The sequence below is a fragment of the Molossus molossus genome, unplaced genomic scaffold, assembly GCF_014108415.1.
Source record: "Molossus molossus isolate mMolMol1 unplaced genomic scaffold, mMolMol1.p scaffold_m16_p_1, whole genome shotgun sequence".
NCBI classification, from domain to species: Eukaryota; Metazoa; Chordata; class Mammalia; order Chiroptera; family Molossidae; genus Molossus; species Molossus molossus.
This window is the reverse complement of record NW_023425344.1, coordinates 250,447,481-250,470,440: the sequence shown is the minus strand read 5'-3', so window position 1 is coordinate 250,470,440 and position 22,960 is coordinate 250,447,481. Positions and strand designations below refer to the sequence as shown.

At 49.9% G+C, this 22,960-nt stretch overlaps 1 protein-coding gene across 1 annotated transcript in view; it reads left to right on the top strand.

The window, feature by feature from the left end:
* The window catches only part of CDC42BPB (CDC42 binding protein kinase beta), a 101,738-nt gene that overhangs the window by 59,634 nt on the left and 19,144 nt on the right, over window positions 1-22,960 (top strand). Inside the window, exons 7-21 of the mRNA XM_036265010.1 lie at window positions 1,938-2,138; window positions 3,489-3,737; window positions 5,112-5,191; window positions 7,361-7,527; window positions 7,617-7,736; window positions 8,572-8,705; window positions 9,942-10,184; window positions 13,288-13,398; window positions 14,644-14,888; window positions 14,999-15,104; window positions 15,336-15,460; window positions 15,950-16,055; window positions 17,064-17,212; window positions 17,884-17,978; window positions 19,486-19,565. Coding sequence (XP_036120903.1) covers window positions 1,938-2,138; window positions 3,489-3,737; window positions 5,112-5,191; window positions 7,361-7,527; window positions 7,617-7,736; window positions 8,572-8,705; window positions 9,942-10,184; window positions 13,288-13,398; window positions 14,644-14,888; window positions 14,999-15,104; window positions 15,336-15,460; window positions 15,950-16,055; window positions 17,064-17,212; window positions 17,884-17,978; window positions 19,486-19,565 — 2,211 coding nt within the window. The remainder of the gene's footprint in view (window positions 1-1,937; window positions 2,139-3,488; window positions 3,738-5,111; window positions 5,192-7,360; window positions 7,528-7,616; window positions 7,737-8,571; window positions 8,706-9,941; window positions 10,185-13,287; window positions 13,399-14,643; window positions 14,889-14,998; window positions 15,105-15,335; window positions 15,461-15,949; window positions 16,056-17,063; window positions 17,213-17,883; window positions 17,979-19,485; window positions 19,566-22,960) is intronic.

Sequence of the window (22,960 nt, the reverse complement as noted above, 5' to 3'; positions counted from 1 at the left end):
CTTGTGATGTACAGGACGATGCTCCAGTAGCTGAACCAGCTGGCCAGGGCGGCACTTTAGGTGTTTTTGTTTTTTTTCCTTCCTCACCCGAGGATATTTTTCTATTTATCATTAGATAGAGTGTGAGGGAGGGGGAGAGAGAGAAAGAGACAGAGAGAAACATCGATGTGATAGAGTCACATCAACTGGTCGCTTCCTGCACGACTTGACCAGGGCCGGGGACGAACTGCAACCGAGGTACATGCCCTTAGCGGGAACCGAACCCGGGTCTTTCTGGTCTGTGGGCCAACGTTCTAACCGCTGAGCCAAACTGACCAGGGCAAGAAACTAAGTTTATTAATGTGAAGTTAAGACATACTCATTTAGGAGACAGTTGAAAATTTCTTTTTATATTTGAAACATCTTTATTGCATTTTATGTTTACAAAAGTTACACATGTACCTTCTGAAATGGGGGTTGTCAGGTTTGCTTGGGCCCTGAGCAGTGGGAAGTGCACTGAGGCAGCTCTGGGTCTTTGTTAGCATGACCTGTCTGGGTCAGCAAGGTGGACAGGTAGCCGGACATCCTCAAGTCTGGGGACAGAACTTCCTGTCAGTCTGGTTTTCTCTTCATGGCTGCTGTAGACCTAGAAACGGGGTCCTGATACCCATGTTCCGAGGGCCAGCTGACACCACTGCAGAGCAGATGGGGCCCCTGGCAGGCCATCACCGGCTTGGGCTGGGTCAGATCAGTGTCGGCTGGAGTGGCTTCAGTGGGGCTGTCCTGACTCAAGCGAGCTGCTTCAGTGCCTGGGGACTGCACACCTTCCTCTGGCCACTGCCGTGGTGTTGGTCCTAGATGTTTGGGAATCTGCACTTAGTGTCAAGTCTAAGGCGCCTGCGTTGCCAGAGAACAGCAGTCCCTTCCGTTCTTGCTGCGCATCTTCAGGCAGCAGTGAAAGAGCCCAAAACTGCCAGCAGGGACAGTGTTTTAAGAGAAGTGAAGAGGTTCCCTCACTTCCTCCCCACAAGGTCAGCCCCGCTTGTTCCTCACAGTCCTGGTCACGGGTGGACGACGAGAACAGCGGCCTCGGGAGCATGGGTTACCTTCCTTCCTTACACCACACTCCTGTCAGGTGTGGACACCACTCCAAGTAACCACCTGACACGTCTTCCCACTGTCCACTGTGGAGATCCTCAGCCGCGAGGTGGAGAAGTGACCCTGGCCTGTGACAGACATAACTCCCTACTGATTCATGCTGACTGCTCCGGTGCTGCTTGGACCCCGGGCTCTCTTCTCAGATGTGACCCAAGGGGCAGCTGGGCCCTTCCCCTGACAGGCCTTCCTCAGACTTGCAGGCCCCTGCTCTCCCCATGGTGACTGGTGCCCTCGCGGCCCACAGCGGTCTGCAGAGGCGTCACCATGTCCACACTTGTCCTGCTCATGGCCGAGGAGCTCTTCCTTCCTATTTAGGAGCCTCAGCGGCCCCGTTGCTTATCTAGGGAATGTCTAACCCCAGCTGGCGCCTGGACCTGCTTCCAGACGTTCCCGTTGGGAGACCAAAGGGTAGGCTGTGGGTGGTCAGCCTTCGCCCTACCCTGCAGCATGTTGGAAGTGCTGTGGCTCAGAGCCCTTAATTTACACGTGCCCAAGGGTCTCTCTGCACTGGAAGTCTGAGAAGGGTTGGCTTGGACACCCCTGGTCCCCAGCCATACTGAGTGGTGCGGAGCATGTGGGGAATGGCACCCCCTTGGGACTGCAGTGCCGTTGGGGCTGTGATGGGTTTGGCTGGAGAGATGGTGAGCAGGAGCTGCATGCATTCTGACACTGCCCAGTGTCAAGTGGAAGGGAACATCGATTTGCTTGGATTTTGAATTACTAGACTCTTTGATCATGATTGTGTGAGAAATGACATTAGCGATGTCCCAGTTTCCCTTCAACACGCCCTCTCCCCCCAGGTCCAGTCGTCTGTGGCTGTGGGCACACCTGACTACATCTCACCGGAGATCCTGCAGGCCATGGAGGACGGCATGGGAAAGTACGGCCCTGAGTGCGACTGGTGGTCGCTGGGCGTCTGCATGTACGAGATGCTTTATGGAGAAACGCCGTTCTATGCGGAGTCCCTGGTGGAGACCTACGGAAAGATCATGAACCACGAAGTAAGGCGGTGCATTTCCATGTCCCGTTTGTCCTGATTCCAGGGCCCAGAGCAGCCTCAAGGAGGGAGCTCAGTTTGGAAGCTAGTAGGGTTGTTCAGGAAGAGGTGATGGGGCGGGAGCAGGCTGGTGGTGGCAGATGGGAGTGGACAGATTTGGGAGAGATTAGGAGGTTGCCAACACAGTGGGTACGGGCAGGGGCTTCCAGGACGATCCTGTTTTCTGGTGGAGGGGGGTGGTATTGGTCAAGTCAGAATCCCTGCAGGGACTCGGGCTTCAGCGCGAAGTCGCCGTGGCTGTGGTGGCCATGATTGCCGTCTTGGGTGTGTCTCCTTGGGAAGATCAGTGGGGAGTACTGGTGGGGCAGTTTGACCCATGGTCTGGATTCATCACTTAGGCCTGTTCCTGTGTTCTCTGTTTCCCCAGAAATCAGCTGTCATAGCAGTCATTTCTCATCGTGGGGTATCTGGAGTCCCTTTCCAGTCCCACTTCTCTCCCTCTGACATTTCCTTTTCCCTTTCCCAGCCATTGCCTTCTCTCAGTTTCCTTCCTTTGCTTGTTCTTCATTATTTCCTCCTCTAATGTTTTTACCATCTGTTTCTTTTTTTTATAGTTCTTCAAACATTTTTTTCTAATGCTAACTTCACCCTCTGTTGTACCTGCTCGCGCGCTCTCACGCCCACACCCCTCAGAACTGGCTCCCGTGTGCTGGTCTGTGCTCAGCCCTGCTCCGGGAGAGCAGGCCAACAACCGATGTGGGGATGGTCTTCTGTTTCCTAAGAAACTTCAGACAGTGTAGAATGCACACAGTAGGTGGTGAAAGTCACCCCTCCCACTTCTCAGTGGTAAACGTAGTTACCACTACCAGCTCAGCAGGACTGAGCGCTGGCACCCGGGCCCTGGTCCCAGCTCTTCGTGCCTTCACAGCAGCCTGGGGACTGGTGCTCTTGCCCTTTTTGTGGATCAGAGAGTGAAGCTGAGACAGCTCAGCCCTCAGGCCCATTGTGAGAAGTGGCATGGCTGTAGGTGTTGGCACAGTGCCTTTGACAGGCCGTGCCAGTCTCTGTTACCACCCACACGTGTTGTCAGCATTCTTTGCCACTTGATAGGTGACCGTTTATCATTGTTTTAGTTGACGGGAAGGGTACTGACTAGTCTGCCGTGAACAAAACTAGCAAGGCTGATGAGTTTCCTTTCTGCCTCTGGAACTGTCCCTCTGTTAGTGTGGGTATGCACTTTGTTCCAGAAGCAGACAGCCCTGCTCTGCAGCTGGTCCTGCTCTGCCTGCTGTAGTGTCTACCTGCACTTTTCCTGAATGTGCTCATCACATGTCCACTGATGCCTCTTCCCCAGGAGCGATTTCAGTTCCCACCCCATGTCACAGACGTGTCTGAAGAGGCGAAGGACCTCATGCAGAGGCTCATCTGCAGCAGGGAGCGCCGACTTGGCCAGAACGGGGTAGAGGACTTCAAACAGCACCCATTTTTTCAAGGACTAAATTGGGAAAATATACGAAACATGGAAGCACCTTATATTCCTGATGTGAGCAGTCCTTCTGACACCTCCAACTTTGACGTGGATGATGACGTGCTGAGGAACATCGTAAGTGTGGCCTCTGCTCGGGTTGTCAAAGCAGGTCTGCGCGCGGCAGTTGGGCTGGGAGGGCTGCTTGTCAGGGTAGCAAGTTTCACGGCTGCTCTGGTCTCTGAAAAGCTAGGCAGCTGTCTCAAGAAAATGCACCTGTTAGCTCGGGCCTTAATGTCCTTTTTTAAATAATGGATTATAATTTGAGTAAAAGTGAGTTAAATACTTGTTTTGTCTTAGAATTTATATAAAATCCTTTTGTTTTTGTTTTTATGGAGTTTTGTACCTTTTCTACTACGTTATCATAGTAGAGCATCACTGCAGGCCTGTCACCCTTGTAGGTTTAATACCCCAGCAAGCACATACCTAGGTTGTGGGCCCAATCCCCAATGAGGGGCATGCAGGAGGTGGATAGTTGATGTTCTCTCTCATTGATGTTTCTATCCCCTCCCCCCTTTAAAAAAATAAAAGACAGCCCTAGCAGGGAGCTTCTCACTGGGCCTGAGCCTGTGAGCATGTGTCTCCAGCATCTGCGTGTCTGTCCTCACAGCAAGGGTTCAGGCCACACAGGGGATGAGCAGGTTTTCCAAGTTGGGTCCTGGCTCTGGAATCCATTTGGTGTCTGAGCTGGTCTGGCAAGCCTGGGTTCTGCCCACATGTTGTAGACTTGTTTTGGTCTCCTCAAACCCAGTCTTTCTACTTTTCAGTTCATACATGTGTCCTTGTGTGGGGACAGAGTACAGGGTTAGCAGAGGAAGGGAAGGTTTCACTGCTCCTTGATTCCCAAGTGTGAGCTGAACTCGAGACCTCGTGGAGGGAAGACGGGGAGAAGTGCCGTCATTGCCGCAAGGGTTTTCCTGGGCTCCAAAGAAACTCTCTCTACACTGCGATTCCCCAGATAACGATCACTTTGGTTTTATTTTTAATAAAGAAGGATTATCAAGTTGAAAAATAGAGTTATAACTAGTACTCATGTAAAACAGTCTGCCTTTGGGTCCAGGCCTCTGCTCTGCCCTGGCCTCTGTTTCAGGCCCAGGACTGCGGCCTCTGCCCCATGTCCCTGGAGGTGACACCATCCTCTCTGCTCAGGATCATGTTGAGCATGGATGCTGTGCCTTTAAAAAGTGAGTTACTGGCCTGGTACAAGATTGGCTTGTGCCATTATCACTATCAAAAGCAGTGTGTTTACCCTGTTAGCTGTATTGTTCATCAGATAGAGCCAGGAATGAGAAATAAATGAGCCAGTGCCTGGCTCGGTACAGTGGAGAGCATGGAGTCCACATTGTCAGGCCCCAAGGTTCTCCCTGTGCATCCTCGATCTCACTATTCCGTTCTCTCCTCAAACTCTCCTGTGTGAGTGCGGATCTCACTGTCATATGTGCTCTTACGCAGGAAATGCTACCTCCAGGTTCTCACACAGGCTTCTCCGGGCTACATTTGCCGTTCATCGGGTTCACGTTCACCACAGAAAGGTATGTCTGGTTTTGTAACTCCCCAGGCAGAACCTTCCCCAGGGAGGAAACAGTGTGAGGCTCTGCTTCTGTGCAGTGTGTGTGCAGCACTGGGTGGCTGCGCGTACAGAGGTGTGGTGGGCCCGTCCTTTAAAAATACATACCTGGTCACAGACTTCCTAAAGAGCCAGGCTTTGTGGTTCTTGTCATATATAGTTCTCTTCATTCTTTTTAAAAAATATTTTATTTTATTGATTTTAGAGAGAGAGAGAAAAAAAACATCGATGTGAGAGAGATCTGTCAGATGCCTCCCGCACGACCCCAACCAGTGCCAGGGATCAAACCTGCAACCTAGGTATGTGCCCTTGACCAGGAATCAAACCCACAACCCTTTGGTCCAAGGGCTGATGCTCTAATTTAGCCAAACCGGCCGGGGCTCTTTGTTCTTTTTAACAACCTTTTAAAAATGTGAAAACCGCCCAGCCAGTGTGGTTCAGTGAATTGAATGTTGTCCCAGTTAGATTCTGGGTCAGGGCACATGCCCCGGCTTGTGGGCTCCATGCCCAGTAGGGGATGTGCAGGAGGCAGCTGATCAATGTTTTTTTTTTCATATGGATGTTTCTATCTCTCTCTCTCGTGAAAAGTCAATGGAAAAAAATCATAATAAATAGCTTATAACAAAAAATAAAAAAAAATAAAAAATTTAAGAACCATTCTTGGCTCATGGAGTGTAGGGGTGACTGCAGGCTGCCAATTGCTGACCCTGAGCTGGAGGCCATCGACATTGATGCCAGGTGTTCTGATGGCACCTGGTGGGCCACAGCCATCGTGTTCAGCCAAGAGCTGTCTTTGTCAGGACACTGTTGGCTTTTGGGGGTTGTGGCCGCAGTTCTGGCCTCCATTCGTGGCACACGCCCTGCAGAGCCCAGAACATGAGCCCACGTGCGACTCCAGCCCTGCAGGCCAACGCCACTGTGTTTGTCTGTCGGCCTCTGTCTCGAATGGGCCTCTAGAAAAGTCACGTTCTCCCCCTCTAAAAAGGAGACTGGGGCGAAAGGAGAGGGTTAAGATAAGAGGCGGGTCAAGTAAGACAAGAGAAACAGCCACCGTGTTTGTGGGAAGGTCAAAGACTTGGCTCAAGATATCCTCTGGCAGCTGGGACCTGAGCTGATGTGGTGCCTTCAGGAGAGGCTGCTTGCAGAGATTTTTGGTGTGAGGTTCCAGTGTTAAGCAGCACCTGAGCCAGAGTGACGGCGAAGTCCACCCCAGAGGTGGTGGGCACACTGCCTTTCTGTCTACACACTGTGCAGAGGCTCTTGACCTTCCGGGTGCCTTCCAGCTCAGTAGGTGCTGCTCAGACCTGTGGGTCCCACGCTCAGAGGCTCCAGTTAGTTAGGTGGGTAGGGCCCAGAAAACTTTTCCTGGAACAGACCCTGCAGAACGGGACGCACAGCATCACAGGCCACCTTTGAGAAACCCTGCCATGCCCTTCTGTCAACCGTCTGTGTGCCAGTGCCCACTGCACCCAGTGTGGGACCCAAACCTTTCTCTGCCGTCACTGTCACACTGAAAGCAGGAGCTAAACAGTGTCTGAAACAGTCTAGGAAGGGAGCACTGAGTGAGAGCACCTTCTACCTCCATCTGTGCCAGGGTCCTGCTGGCTGCAGGCCTGTCATTGACTGGTAGAGGGTGACTGATTGAGTGGTACTGGTCAGATACTAGAATGGAAGGAGCCTTAGGTCGCAGAGATGAGCCCTAGAGGGTTGAAGGAACTGTCCCTAGTCAGAGCAGAACCAGGAAGCCCTGGCGGCTCATGTTGCTCTGGCCATGCCACGGCCTCCACTGCGGGCCCCTGCGAAGCCTAGTGAGGCCTTGCGGGCCCAGCTCTGCACACAATACCTTCTCTCTGCCCTGTTCCGCGTGAGCCATGATTTGAAATTGCATTTCCCCTATTTGCAGAGACGTTTCTTTGACTAGCTCAGAGGGCGTGTCCTCGGTGCCCATTGTCATCCAGTCACTGCTGTAAGGAAGACTCTTGTCTCATTTTGGCTCCATAAACAATAAAGTCTTTCACAAGTATTTTTGTTTGCCAATTTAAAGAGACTTATCTTTTACCCCAGGAAGTCTTTAAATGCTAATGAAATCAGTGTAAATGCTCAGTAGATTAGAAACCCTGTGCTTTATTTGCAGCTCTTTTTCTGACCGAGGCTCTCTGAAGAGCATCATGCAGTCCAACACATTAACCAAAGACGAGGGCGTGCAGCGGGACTTAGAGAATAGCCTGCAGGTCGAAGCCTATGAGAGGAGGATACGGAGGCTGGAGCAGGAGAAGCTGGAGCTCAGCAGGAAGCTGCAAGGTAAGTAGCAGCCACTCCTGCAGTGATTCCTGCAGCCTTGGTGTGCTTGCGCCGCAAGGGCCTGCACTCACACCTGTCTCCCACCCCAGAGTCCACCCAGACCGTCCAGTCCCTCCACGGCTCAGCTCGGGCCCTGGGCAGTTCAGCCCGAGATAAAGAAATAAAAAAGCTGAATGAGGAAATTGAGCGCTTGAAGAATAAAATAGCAGGTACGTTTTAAAGTCTGACTGCTTAGTCTGTGTTCTCAGAGGGCATTAATCTTTGCAAAGAAAATTTCAGTCCTTTTCACAGGTGCAGAAGCAGGAAAAAAGCTTCAGCTTTAGCAAACCCGATTAGAGTTCTGGCTTTTGTCAGTTTATTTGAAATCATCTCCCCAAATACTTAGCACTATACGGTTTTGTAGTTGCAGCCAGAATCTGTTCTCCTGTTTTATCCGTGAACTTGGCGCCTGTGCAGCTCTCTTTCTTGACCCCTCTCTGTGCTCTGAGCCAGAACTGCCTTGACGACTTCCTTCTAAAGCCCCCATCAGTGGTGCCTGCTTTCCAGTGTCTTATGTGCTAGAGCTACTGTCCCCGTCAGTCTCTGGTTCCTAGGTTATCAGTTTCCTAAGACTCCTGTCACTCAGGTTCTTGGCGTTGACATGGGTTGGCGCTGCATCGCCTCATCTCCAAGCAGACCTGAGGCAGCCAGTTCTCCCCATTTCTGTCTAGAACCCGCCATCCTGACCCAGAAAAGTCTCAGTGGAGTCTTGTTTTTCAGTAAAAGCTGTTCCCACCTTGGGTTGCATTGTGCCAACTGCACAGGTTAGGAAGGGTGAGGCAGAGGTGTGCACCACCCGAGGGCACAGTCACACAGGGTCAGATTGCAGTCTCATGGGTCTGTCCCTGAGGCAGGTGGCTGCCAGGACACTGCTCTGTGTGTGTAAGAAAGTCAGAGAGCCTCTACGTGAGAGAGAGTGGGAGGAGTCATTGGTATTCACCCCCCAGAAGTCACATAGCAAGGTTTTGCATGTAAGGGAACAGGGTTTATTTCTCCTTTGCTTAGATTCAAACAGGCTGGAGCGACAACTGGAGGACGCAGTGACGCTTCGCTCAGAGCACGAGGGTTCTGCGCTTCGGCTGAAAGGCCTGGAAAAGCAGTACCGTGTGGTGCGGCAGGAAAAGGAGGACTTCCACAAGGTAACGGCACGAGTCAGCGAGCAGAGGGTGTGAGGTTCAGTTCGCAGCTCATGGGAGCAGCCTTGGTTCCAGGGCCCTGCTGCAACTGTCAGCCCCCAAGGGGGCCAGCACACACTGCAGTCGTCACCTGTAGTCTCCACCAGCACCCAGCACCTGTGACAGCTGGGATATGGCAACTCAGGGCGCGAGGGTCCCACAGCCACTGACCCACTGCTGTGCACCCTTCCCACTGGTCCAGCCACCCTACAGCAGCCACCGCCCCTTCTTGTAGAGTGATGATTAGTTACAAGGCATTGTAGAAGAGACTGTTTGTTAAAATTGGGTGAGTTTCCCCAGACTCCTTTGTAAATTTTTTAGTAAGATATGTCAAATTAGGTGGTGCGTTCATGCATGATTGAGTTTTCTAAAACGTGTTCATTTAAACACTCAAGTCATTGAACTCGTGTTTGTGACCTGTTGTCTAAATGTGGGGGATTTCAAGCCCAGGTTGACTGTTGGGCTCACCATGGTGTCACAGCACCTTCAGTGCTCTGTCTAGACGTACACTGGGGGAGGCGCCGCTCTGCTCCCCTGTGTCCGAAAGTCCCTCTGAGCTGACCCGGGGCCTGCTGCAGACACCCCCCTCCCTTTGTGGGAGTCACCCCCAACCTCTTCAGGTCCCACTACTTCTAGCCTCGAGCCGGCAGGTGCCACAGGGACAAGCATCCTGATTGTTGAGGGTCCAGCTGCAGGGAGGCGAGGTCAGTGCGGCTAGTAGGACAGCAGCATCCAAACCTCCGACTCCAGTAAAGGGCCAGCTGCCCAGAAATTGTGTATATTTAGTTCTTTACTTTGATCAGAATCTTAAGCATTTTTGTATGTACTATGTTCTTTCTGATTCTACTGTGTCTACAGAATGGGATGACTGACCAAAGTCATGCCTTGTCCCCCTTTGTGATTATGTGGGTGGCATGGAGAGGTAGAAGTGGCGGAGACAGACTGGCTACCACAAGCAGGGATGTGAAGTTGCCATTCCATGTGCTGGGAGGGACTTTCTGGAGTGGGGTCAGGACTCGGCACCTGAGCCCAGGTACACTCTCAGGCTGTGTGTGGCTGTGCTGGGACAAACAGGGCTCTGTCCTAGCAGTGAGCTCTTGGACTGTGCTGTGGTCTGTAACCAGCACTCGTCACTGAGCTTCCAGCCTTCCAAAACCTTTGTTCCACTAACGTCAAACACCTATCATTCTTTTTGTTCAGCAATTGGTTGAAGCTTCAGAGCGCTTGAAGTCCCAGGCCAGAGAGCTCAAAGATGCCCACCAGCAGCGGAAGCTGGCTCTGCAGGAGTTCTCGGAGCTCAATGAGCGCATGGCAGAGCTCCGCTCTCAGAAGCAGAAGGTGTCCCGGCAGCTCCGTGACAAAGAAGAGGAGGTGGAGGTCGCCATGCAGAAAATTGACTCCATGCGGCAAGAGATCCGCAAGTCTGAGAAGCTCAGGAAAGAGGTAGCTTAGATGCTTCCGGGGCTGCACTGATTAGACTTTTGTATGATCTTAGGAGTTCTTTAAAAACGTGGCTGTATTGCATCAGTTACTTAGAATGGATCTTAAATTTTTTTATTTTTTATTTTTTTATCCTCACCTGAGGACATTTTTTTCTATTTTTTGTTCAGATAGAGTGGGAAGGAGAGAGGGAGGGAGGGAGGGAGGGAGGGAGGGAGAGAGAGAGAGAGAGAGAGAGAGAGAGAAAAACATCGACATGAAAGGGACACATAGAGTGTCTGCCATCCGCACAACCAACCAGGGCCGGGGAAAAACTGCAGCCGAGGCACGTGCCCCCAGCGGGAACCGAACCCAGGTCTCTCTGGACCGCGGCCGACGCTCTAACCACTGAGCCAAACCAGCCAGGGCAGAATGGATCTTAAATTTTATCTCAAGCCAAGTAAATTGATCTGCAAATGATTCTTCTGTAGTTCTCAGCTCTCTAAGTCCATTTGCGAAGTTATTAAAAGAGATTCCAGTAGTGCTGATTTTTAAAGTCTACCTTTTAAAGCAAATAGACGGTATTTATGCTCAGCAAATGTGACAGATTTGCTACGGTGGGAGGCAGTATGGCTCACGTGAGTATGAGCACCGTGCAGGCAGACGGGAGTGGGGGGCAGGTCTTGGCCCAGCAGCCTCACCTCAGCTCTTAGGCCAGCGGTCCTCATACTGACAGGTTATTAGGCCCTAAGGAGCTTGAGTCTGTGGGTTGTAGCTCTCAACACTTAACTATGTTAGTAATGAAAAATGAGACTTTTTTGTTATAATAATAAACCCCACTACAAGTTAGCATAAATAACATTTTTAATGAAAAGTAATATGTTCTTAAATAACTGGCTTAACAGGAAACACGTTGGTAGTCCCACCTGTTTCTGTGTTCAGTGTGCTCTGCTCACAGTTTGGGTAAGGTATTTGAAGAACCCAGTCCCTTCGGATGGTAATTAGAAAAGAAAGGGCCTTGCAGACCCTTGAAAAGACCCACTTTGAGAACTGTTGCCCTGGATATTCCAGATGTTCTGCTGTTAACAGGAGACACGTTTTAAGCAACCTTAGTGTTAACTTCTATTTAAGTTACTTGGTAGACTGTGAATGGGAAGTCTCAGGGAACATGGTCTTTCTTTCCCATTCAGGGCTCTTCGTCATTTGGCCTCAAAAAGCCCTTTTGCGCCCGGCCGGTGTAGCTCAGTGGTTGAGCATCGACCCATGCACCATGAGGTTGCTGGTTCGATTCTCAGTCAGGGCACATGCCCAGGTTGTGGGTAGATCCCCAGTGGGGGGCATGCAGAGGGCGGCCAATCGATGTTCCCTCTCATCAGTGTTTCTATCTATCTGTTCCTCTCCATTCCTCTCTTTAAACTCAGTTAAGAAAAAAATTAAAAAAAAAAAAAAAAACCCTTTTGCTTTTATTTTTTTATTTTTTTTAATTTTTTTTCCTCACCCGAGGACATTTTTCCATTTTTTGTACAGATAGAGATGGGAGGGAGAGAGAGTAAGAGAGAGAGTGAGAAACATCGACGTGAAGGGACACATCGAGTGGCTGCCACCCGCACGACCAATCAGGGCCGGGGACAAACTGCAACGAAGTACGTGCCCTTAGCGGGAACCGAACCCGGGTCTCTCCGGACCGCAGGCTGACGCTCTAACCGCTGAGCCAAACCGGCCAGGGCCCTTTTGCTTTTTTTTAAATTGTTGACACTGTTAATAGATGTCCCTCAGTTATCCCCCTCCACCCAGGCACCCCTAGGCCTTCCCCACATGGGCTCTGCATGTATGTTCTTGGTTAATCTCCTCTAGTCATCCTCCCACGTCCCCTCTGAGATCCATCAGTCTGTTCTGTGTGTCCATGTCTCTGGTCGTATTTTGTTCATCAGTTTACTTATTTTTATTTTTTAACCCTCACCTGAGGATGTTTTTGTATTTATCTTCAGATAGAGTAGGGGGCAGGGGAGAGGGACAGAGAGAAACATCAATGTGAGAGAGACACATTGACTGGTTGCTTTCCACATGACCCTGGCCGGAGTTGGGGATGAACCACAACCAAGGTATGTGCCCTTGACTGGAATCGAACCCGTGACTCATCTGTCCAAGGGCCAATGCTCTAACCACTGAGCTAAATTGGCCAAGACCATCAGTTTATTTTTGTTCATTATATTCCACATATAGGTGAGATCATGTGATATTTGTCTTTCTCTGACTGTCTTGTTTCACTTAGCATAATTATCTCTAGGTCCATTCATGTTATCTCAAAGGCTAAGCGATCCTTTTTTTTTTTTAAACAGCTGCATAGTATTCCATCATGTAAATGTACCACAGCTTTTTTATCCACTCATCCGCTGATGGGCACTTGGGCTGTTTCCAGACCTTAGCTATTGTAAATAATACTGTGATGAACATAGGGGTGCATATATTCTTTCTGATTGGTGTTTTGGGATTCTTAGGATGTATTCCCAGAAGTGGGATCACTGGTGTAATGGCAGTTCCATGTTTAAGTTTTTGAGCAAACTTCGTACTGTTTTCCACAGTGGCTGCACCAGTCTGCGTTCCCCTATTTGCTATTTTGCAGCCCAGGTGTGTCTGTAGTTGCAGCCATTGCAACTCAGGTGAGAGGAACTCCTGCGGGCACTGTCGTCCCCGATCTGGGTGAGATGACGTGCTGTCCGGGCCCTGCTGTACCGGCTGGGAGAGATGAGGGCATGGTGCACGTCCTCCCTGCACCGGCCGACGGGGTGCAGTCCCGTGAACTGCTCCCTCTCCTTTTGTGTGTGTCGAAATTTTCTGTTCAAGAAACCAATTCATGTCCTACAGACCTTGCTTTCAAACTTCAGTACCTTTCCTTGGAACTTCATGTCAAATTACTGATCTAAGTTAGAATGTAAACTGGTTTTTACTAACCAGCCATTCTAGTCAAGCTCTGAAGTGTATTTCTTAGTCTTTAACTTGTGATAAAGTCTGAGGAAGAGTGAAGGATTAGAGACCGTCAAGGTTTGCTGGCTTAGAGCCCTCTGGGGAAGACTGAAGTGGCCCAGGAGCTCGCTCCGCTCACCGAGCAGCACTGTTCTGTTTGCAGCTGGAAGCGCGGCTCGAGGACGCGGCGGCCGAGGCCTCCAAGGAGCGCAAGCTTCGCGAGCACAGCGAGAACTTCTCCAAGCAAATAGAAAGTGAGCTTGAGGCCCTCAAGGTAGAGCCTGGTTGGGGTCCTGATTCTTACTAACTGTGGTGGTGGGACTCGTTCTGAGTAATGTGTTTGTGGGAGCGGAAGGTCACCAGCAGCCCAGACACACCAGTGGAGCCTGCCTTTGTGACAGCTGTGATGTGTACAAACCATGTCCACTCATTGTCCTCGGGGAAGTTTCAGGCCGTTTGTAGTAAGCCCCAGTGAGCCAACACCTTAATGCCTCTACACCCGCGTTTCCGGGAAAGTTCTTTTCTTTCCCCTCACTCGAGGATGTTTTTCCATTGATTTTCAGATGGAGTGGGAGGGAAGGAGGTGGAGAGAGAGCATTGATGTGAGAGAGGCACATCGACTGGTTGCCCTCTACACGACCCCAAGCAGGACCAGGGATCGAACCTACAACCTAGGTACATGACCTTGACTGGGAATCGAGCTCGTGACCCTTTGGTCCATGGCTTGACACTCTAACCACTGAACCACACTGGCCAGGGCTCTGGAAAAGTTTTTAAAAGGTCGTGTCGTGTTGTTGACATGGAAGAGGCCCGCTGGTCATTCGTGGCCAGAGGACAGCAAGGGGGTCAGGGGAGAGGACTGTAGTGGAAAGAGGGTGGTGAGGAGGCTGGGCTCCTGGTTAACCTTGTGTGACCCCAGGTCCTTCACTTGCTGAGCCATGGTTCCCTGTTGGTGAATGGAGACAGTGGGGTTCCTCTCTCTCTTGCACCCCTACCCGATTCCTTGGTGAATCTACCACCTCCGCCCCTCCCCCCCCCCGACACATGTCCTCAAGGTGTCTGTTCTTCTCCATCATTCTTGCAGCCACCGTGTCCTGCCAGGTGCATCACACCACACGTCCCCCACCCCAGTTCTTTGTCCTGTTACCTTATGTTTACCGTCTTGTCACTTGTCGGCTGCATTGTCTTCAGTCTTGCCCCTCTGCTCCGAGAGCCACCACAGGGTGCCTGACACAGAGCCAGCCTCCGAAGAACATTGATGGGAATGGATGGCAGAATGAGGAGGCCAGGAAGACCATTCATGTCACAGTGTGACACAGCCTCTGGGGGCCCTCTTGGAGGGCAGATACTGTCACCCTCCGAAGTCTGCCTGGCCCTAGGATCACATGACCAAGCTCAGCCGTGTCACCTGGGAGGGCAAAGGAAGGGCGTCTCGAGCACCTGCACGTGGGAGGGCGGTGGGCAGCGCGACCCTGAGGGGGCACAGAGGTGTGTGACTTAGTCTAACCTTCATCTCCAGGTGAAGCAAGGAGGCCGGGGACCAGGTGCCTCCTTGGAACATCAGCAGGAGATTTCCAAAATAAAATCTGAGCTTGAGAAGAAAGTCTTGTTTTATGAAGAGGAATTGGTCAGACGTGAGGCCTCCCACGTGCTGGAAGTAAAAACTGTGAAAAAGGAGGTTCATGACTCCGAAAGCCACCAGCTGGCCCTGCAGAAAGAAATCTTAATGTTAAAGGATAAATTGGAAAAGTCAAAGCGAGAACGGTAAGTGCTCTCGAGCTCCTTCCTCAGTGTAGAAAAGGCAGGCGGTTCCCAGGCCCGACTGGAGTGTGGACACGCCAGGACTCCGGACTCTCCTCTGCTCTCCCCCTCAGGCACAGCGAGGTGGAGGAGGCAGTGGGCACGGTCAAAGACAAATACGAGCGAGAACGAGCAATGCTGTTTGAGGACAACAAGAAATTAACTGCTGAGAAGGAGAGGGTAATTCAGATCTCTGGGTGTCACCTCGGGGAGCTGTGATTTTTTTTTTTCACTCATGGGTGTTAGAAGTTTAGTATTTTAAATATTTTTATTTTAAATGAAGTAATATGTTAGTATTTGGTTAAAAGAAAACTTTCAAAATCTTCAAAAGAACTTGTAGTTTTAATAATGCTAATGTTCATTTGCAGGGTGCCAAATAACACACTGTGTGGTACGATTGTTTAATTTCAGCTTTGCTCCTTTGTGGATAAACTCACAGCTCAAAACAGACAACTGGAGGATGAGCTGCAAGACCTGGCAGCCAAGAAGGAGTCGGTGGCCCACTGGGAAGCTCAGATTGCAGAGATCATCCAGTGGTATGTTCCGCCTGGCCCAGTCCAAGGTGCAGCCCACCCAGAGGTGTGGCCAGGCCCAGGGTGCAGTTTCTCCAGCTCCCATCTCTGCTTCTGTGGCTCTGCCATTTATACCTCGTGCTGGTTTTCTGAGGCCTAGGTCCAGTTCTCTCACTGTGTCCCCAAATCGCTAATGTCTGGGGGCAGCAGTTCTGTCCAGTGACCATCACATTGAACTAGAGGTGGAGATACAGTGCCACCAGGTCACTGAGGGTGTGGGTCCGGCTGTGCAGGGACACACGCTCTTGTGACGTGGAGGCACAGCTTCCACAAAACGCTGCACAAGGGGAGGAACCCAGAGGAGCAGCGGGACCGGCCTCTACCTGAGGGGCGTTTTTCTGTCATGGTGACTGGTGTCTGGCGATAGGATGCGGGGTCCCTGTGTCCTGAGGGAGGCGGACACATTTGTGCTCTTTGGCTCTTGGCACTTACAGACCATGTTCCCTCCTGCAGGGTCAGCGATGAGAAAGATGCGCGGGGTTATCTTCAAGCTCTTGCTTCTAAGATGACCGAAGAGCTGGAGACCTTGAGGAGCTCCAGTCTGGGATCAAGAACACTGGTAGGTTTTGTCCTACAGCCCATGTTTTTATCACCAGGGAATTCATTAATAGCTTTAGCAGTTAATTACCGCGCGGTCACTTCCAGCTGAAAAAGCCAGCCCAGTTTAAGGGATACCCTCATTGTGTCTGTTTCCAGGAGCTCAGATTCTTTCGTGCTGTTCACTCGTTTAGCCATGATTGTTGAGCACCAGGCTCTGTGGTGAAATCTTCAGTTAGCAGACCTGGGTTCTGCCCTCAGGGAGATAGATGCCTTATTATTACTATTTTTGTGTTAATCTTCATCCAGTGAACCAGGGAAGGGTGCTGCAGTCAGGCTGCTTCACTTCACTGTGTCCTCGTCTTGGTCATTCATTCTCCTCCTTTTTTGTACTATTTTAGTCTTTCATCTCAGGTCGGGGGTCAGTGGTTAGAGCGTCGGCCTGCAGACCAAAGGGTAGCAGGTAGCTTCCGGTCAAGGGCACGTACATGGGTTGCAGGTTCAATCCTCAGCCCCAGTTGGGGATGAATGGGAGGTGGCCAGTCTATGCATCTTTCTCATATCGATGTTTCTCTCTCTCTCTTTCTTCTCCCTCCTTCCCTCCCACTCTCTCTAAAAATCAATGGGAAAATATCCTTGGGTGAGGATTAACAAAACAAAAAGAATGACAATTCCTGCAGTGATGAAATAGCTAGATGCTTCAAGGTAGAAGAAGATAACTGTAATCCCACAGTGCAGCTTAGGCTTGGAAGAGTCTAGTGGGCCCGAATAGAAGTGACACTACAGGGCCCATTTTATTCTTTTAAAACAATTTAGAAGTGAATTCTTTAGAAGATCTCTAAGAGAGAATAAAAGCCATAAAATGTCAAAAATAAAATTGGGTGTGATGATTTTGATAATATCTGAGAATTAGTCTTTATGATGATAAAAGTTTAAGGTTAGAAAAAGGTGAATTGCTTATTTGTTAGCGTCAATTTTTTTAAATTTGTAGCTTAAAATGTATTGTGTAATGTTCGAACCAATGTAACAGGATCCCCTTTGGAAAGTCCGCCGCAGTCAGAAGCTGGACATGTCTGCTCGGCTAGAACTGCAGTCTGCTCTTGAGGCCGAGATCCGGGCCAAACAGCTTGTTCAAGAGGAGCTGAGGAAAGTCAAAGACACGAACCTCTCCTTTGAAAGGTGCTTGTCCTGTGGTCTGGCTCTGGTAGAAGCGGGGCGCCCACGTGACCTCAGGCACACCGTGAGCTGTTTCTGCGGCCAGCACTCTTACTGTCCCCACTTACAGATGATGGGACTGAGGTGCTGGCAGGTGTCAGCCACTAAAAAAGTGCAGAGCCAGGATTTGATTGCAGACTCCCTCAGTACTGGACTGGCCTGCTTGCCTCCTCCCTGAAGTTAACTGCAGCAGCCTGGCTTTGCTCTGTGTCCCCACACGAAAGCCTAGGAACCACAAGACCCCCCGCTCAGGCAGGTGGTAGCCTGCCATCTTGCCCGTTATGGGAAAGACACAGACCTGAGATTTGAGTCACCTGGGCTGTGTGTCCTCAGAAGACAGAGGGCATGTCCACAAAGATCAGGAATGTCCAAAACTCCATTAGGGCTTGATGAGAGATTCTTTCTAAACTGTGATTTTAAAATCCACGTTTGTTTCTAATGCTGAAGTGTTTGCACTGTCCATAGCGTGCCGAATGGAGAGGCCGACCCGTGCAAGCAGGGCCGCGGAGGCTGCGGAGCGGGCCCTGTGCCGGCACCTGCCCTGGCATCAGCCCCTGCCCACGCGTCCATGCTCTGAAGCAGCACATAGATGCCCTGTTGTCTGTGTGTTTAAAGCCATGTATTTCTTATTTTAGTAAACTAAAGGATTCTGAAGCCAAAAATAGAGAATTGTTAGAAGAAATGGAAATTTTGAAGAAGAAGATGGAAGAAAAATTTAGAGCAGATACCGGTAAATTAAAATCATAAGCTTTTACATATTTTAAAAATATAAGCCTTTTTTAGTGAAATGGTTTTATTTCAGATTTAATTTCTTTTAGGTTTAATATTTTTTAGTTATATAAAGAAAGCAGTTAGCCACTCCAAAGCTAAGCAATCTGCTCTCCAAAGTTGCCCACAGTTTGTGGTCGGTTCTTGTGTTTTGTCTTGAAAGTATAGAGCAAATACATGTGAGTGCAATTAGATGTCACACCCCCATAACACAGGGACCGCTCTGTGCTGCCCGGCAGCTGGGTGTCTAGCCATTCCGTCCCCACCACCACGCGTAGCCACGTGTGTACAGCATTTCATATTTCTGTCAGTGTGTTTTGGGGATGGATGTCCAGAAATTGACTGCCGGGCTGAGGGTCAGCGTGCGTACCTTCTGCTAGGTGTTGCCGGCTTCTGCTGCAGACACTGGTGCGCTTGTGTCCCCACCACAGCAAATGCTGGGCTTCTGCCCATAGTCTCTCCCACAGAGTGTGCTCTCACACTCTGGGTTGATGAGAAGCAGCATCACAATGGAGACTTGGCTTTCATTTTTCTTATTATGAACAAGATTGAGTGTCTTTTCATACGTTTAAGGCAGCGGTTCTCAACCTATGGATCGCGACCCCTTTGGGGGTCGAACCACCCTTTCACAGGAGTCGCCTAAGACATAACAGTAGTGCCCTGGCCTGTTTGGCTCAGCGGTTGGAGCGTTGGCCTGAGGACCAGAGAGTCCTGGGTTCAGTTCCCCCTAGAAGCATGTACCCCCCCCCAAAAAAAAGACATAACAGTAGCAAAATTACAGTTATGAAGTAGCAATGAAAATAATTTTATAGTTGGGGGTCACCACAACATGAACTGTATTAAAGGGTTGCGGCATTAGGAAGGTTGAGAACCTCTGGTTTAAGGGGTATTCGTAGCTCATATTCCATGATTTATATATCCCATGTCCCCAGTTGTTCAGGTAATCCACTTGTGTTTTCTTAGACGGGTATGGTTTCAGTTTTAGAATTTAGATCACTGATCCTCTTGGAGTTTGCGGTGACGCACAGTTTGAGGAGTGAGCCCAGTTTTGTCTTTTCCCTGTGGCCCGTTAGTTGTTCAGTATCAGTTGTTAAAAAGTTCCTGTCCCTACTGATTTGACATTACTGTCATTGTGCATGATTGCCAGGGGCACCGGGGTCTGAGTCTGGATTTTCTACACTGTTCGTGGTTCATGGGCAAGAACCTCTCTTGGGTCTGTTTTAACGTCTGATAGATCACCTCCCCACCCCTTTTCTTTAGAGATTTCCAAGATGGTCTTGTTTACTCTCCCAGGTGAACTTTTATTTACTGTCCAGCTCTGAGGAAAGTCTGGGGGGCATTTTTAGTGGCACCACACCAGGTTTATCAGTTAACTGAGGGAGTCGGCATGTCGATGCTGTTCCGTCTTCCCATCTGAGCATAAGGCACAGTGTTGCATTATTACCATTGGCTCTGTTTCTTTCTTACAGGACTCAAACTTCCAGATTTTCAGGATTCTATTTTTGAATATTTCAACACTGCACCTCTTGCACATGATCTGACGTTCAGAGTAAGTAACTATTTTTAAAAAGGGAAAAGTGAATTTATGGTAAGTTAGAGATCGTGTAAAGTGATCTGACCACCTATGGGGCCCCGAGCCACACCAGTGAATTAATGTCTGACCTGTCATCTCAGTTGCACTGACCCTGTCGTTGACCAGGATGTTAAACGTGTAGGTGATAGACGTTTAAGGTATTTGAAATGTTTCCCGAGAAGCTCCTTTGAATTAAGTGAAGGTCGATTGAGCAAGTGCGCAGTATCTTCGGGAAGAACCTGCACGGGCCTCTGCCTGTGTGGTGGGTATTTCAGGTAGTTGGTAAAATACACATTCCCACACTGAAGCAAACGAAGGCTGTTAGTCATGTTCCCATTTTGGTGACTGTTTTCTGGCTCTACCCTTGGGTCTCAGTGATGGGTGCGGTGCCTTGGTGCAGTCCTGGAGTGGGAGCTCTGTGCGTAGCTGCTCGGGGCGGCCCCCACGGCAGTGGTCCGGCACCTGCCCAGCGGCGGGTGCTTTCTGCCGAGGAAGCCACTGTTGAGTTCGACGTGAACCCCGCTCCCCTGTTTATGCTGCATGTCCCCCACAGCCTTTGTGGGGGCGCTACAGTCTTTTCCTCTGTTTCCAAAACAGTAGGGATGGACTCTTAATAGCAACCCTTTGGAGCAAGCCAGAAAGTAAAAATAACGAAAGCAGATCTCATTAATGGGACTTCTGTGAGGTGTTTTGTTGGTTTTCCAGCCTTTTATTTAGAAAATTTTAAACCTGCAGCAAAGTTGAAAGAATAGTGCATTGAGCACACATATCACACCTGACGTTTTGCCACATGTGTGTTCTCTCTCCCCTCCTCCAAGGACACCCAGACTTTTCTCCCGAACTATTTGAGTGTGAGTTCTAGGTATCAGTGACCCTGGAATACTTCGGAGTTCATATCCTAAGATCAAGCCATCCTCCCATGTAACTGAGGTGTCATTGTCATATGGGCAGTGTGGTCCTGATGCCCTGGTTCTGGGTCCTGCCAGAGCATGGGAACTGCACTGAGTTGTCCTGTCTCTGCTGCCCATGCTCTGGAACAGTGCCCTCCCCTCTCCTCCTCCCTTTGTAACTTGGGGGCTTACCTCGTCCAGACCAGTTGTCTTGTGGAGTGTCCAGCTCGCTGGGTTTGTCTGACATTCCCTGTCAGATGCGGGTTGGTCACTTTGGCGGGAATTCTGAACGAGAGATGTGTTGAGCCTTGTAGAACGCTGTTTGCCCACCGTTGTCAGGGCTCAGTTTGCTCATTGGGTGGAGGTGGCATATGCCAAACCCCGCCCTTGGAAAGGGCCCCAGTGAGCAGCCAGCATGTGCCCTGTGGAGGTCTGCCCTTCAGCAGCCTTTGCCAGCTGGTTAGCATACATCACTGATCCTTGCCTAGATTGGTTTTTACAAAACCCATGCAGGCTTGCTCACGCCATTCTGTGCATACCTGTTACATTCACCTGTCAAAATGTCTTTTTGTCAGATTGGTGATGTTTGTCTTTTCCTGAAGTCGTCAGTATTTTTGTGTTTTTTAATCCTCACCTGAGGATTTTTATTCTTTTTATTATTATTTTTTTATTTTAGAGAAAGAAGGGGTGGGGGGGGAATGTTGATGTGAAAGGGAAACATCAGTTGGTTGCCTCTCGTACATGCCCCAACCAGTGATCGAACCCACAACCATTTTTTGGTGTATGAGATGACGCTCTAACCAACTGGGCCACTTTGCCAGGGCTTTTAAAAAATATTTATTGCCCAGCTGGTGTGGCTTAGTGGATGAGCGTCGACCCATGCACCAAGAGGTCGCCAGTTCAGTTCCCGGTCAGGGCACATGCCCAGGTTGTGGGCCTGATCCCCAGTGGGGGGCGATGCAGGAGGTGGCCAATCTATATTCTCTCTCATTGATGTTTCTATCTCTTTCCCTTTCCCTTCTTCTCTCTCTAAAATCAATAAAGAAAAAAACTTTTAAATTGATTAATTGATTTGAGAGAGAGAGAGAGAGAAACATCGATTTGGCGTATCAGAATGACTCCCCAACCGAGTTACCCGGCCAGGGCCTGCAGTCCTCCCTACTTATTTTTTTTTTTATTTAAAAAAATTTTTTTTTATTCTCATCTGAGGACATTTTTCCATTTGGTTGTTCAGATAGAGTAGAAGGGAGAGAAAGAGAGAGAAACATCAACGTGAAAGATACACATCGAGTGGCTGCCACTCGCACGACCCAACCAGGGCCGGGGACAAACTGCAACTGAGGTACATGCCCTTAGCGGGAACCGAACTCGGGTCTCTCTGGACCGCAGGCCGATGCTCTAACCGCTGAGCCAAACTGGCCAGGGCAGTCCTGAGTGTGCTCTGTGTGTGCCCTGTGTGTGCTCTGTGTGTATGCTGTGTGTGCCCTGTGTGTATGCTCTGTGTGTACTCTGTGTATGCCCTGTGTGTGCTCTGTGTATGCCCTGTGTGTATGCTCTGTGTGCCCTGTGTGTATGTTCTGTGTGCCCTGTGTGTATGCTCTGTGTGTATGCTCTGTGTGCTCTGTGTGCTCTGTGTATGCCCTGTGTGTGTGTGCTGGGTGTGCTCTGTGTGTGCTGGGTGTGTGCCCTGTGTGTATGCTCTGTGTGCTCTGTGTGTGTGCTGGGTGTGTGCCCTGTGTGTATGCTTTGTGTGCTCTGTGTGTGTGCTGGGTGTGCTCTGTGTGTGCTGTATATTGTGTGTGCTCTGTGTGTGTGCTGTGTGTTGTATGTGTTCTGTTTGCTCTGTGTATGCCCTATGTGTGCTGTGTGCTCTGTATGCTCTATGTGTGTGCTGTGTTCTCTGTGTATGTTGTGTGTGCTGTGTGTGTTCCATGGGTGTGCTGTATGCTCTGCGTGCATGCTGTGTGTGCTGTGTGTGCTTTTATGTGCTCTGTGTGTTGTGTGTGCATGCTGTGTGTGCTCTGTGAGCTGCGTGTGCTCTGTGTGGAGGGCCCCTCACACAGCAGTTTAGTTGACTACAACTGTAGCAAAGTGTTTCTCTGATTGGGTTCTGGGATTTCTATGTGGAACACCATCTGCAGCTGGGAGCGGCTCCTGTAGGTGCCTCCCCGGCTCACCTGTGTCCCAGTGTGCTATTTTCTTGTGCTAGCATTTATGATATTTTCATACACATGAGTGGTGTGTGGGCATCTGTGGACAGAAATAGCTTTTGATGAGTAAAGACTAGTTTCAGGAACACTCATTAAAATGAAGTCATTTTTAAGTGGTTTTAGAACTCAGCTTTAGCTTCAAATTAGCTTTAAAGCTTCAGCTCTACTTTCAAATTATGAAATTAATTTGGGAATCTTGAGTTGTTAGACTAAAACATTGCTTCCCTATGTACAAAACTTTCAGGGAGCCCTGGCCGGTTTGGCTCAGCGG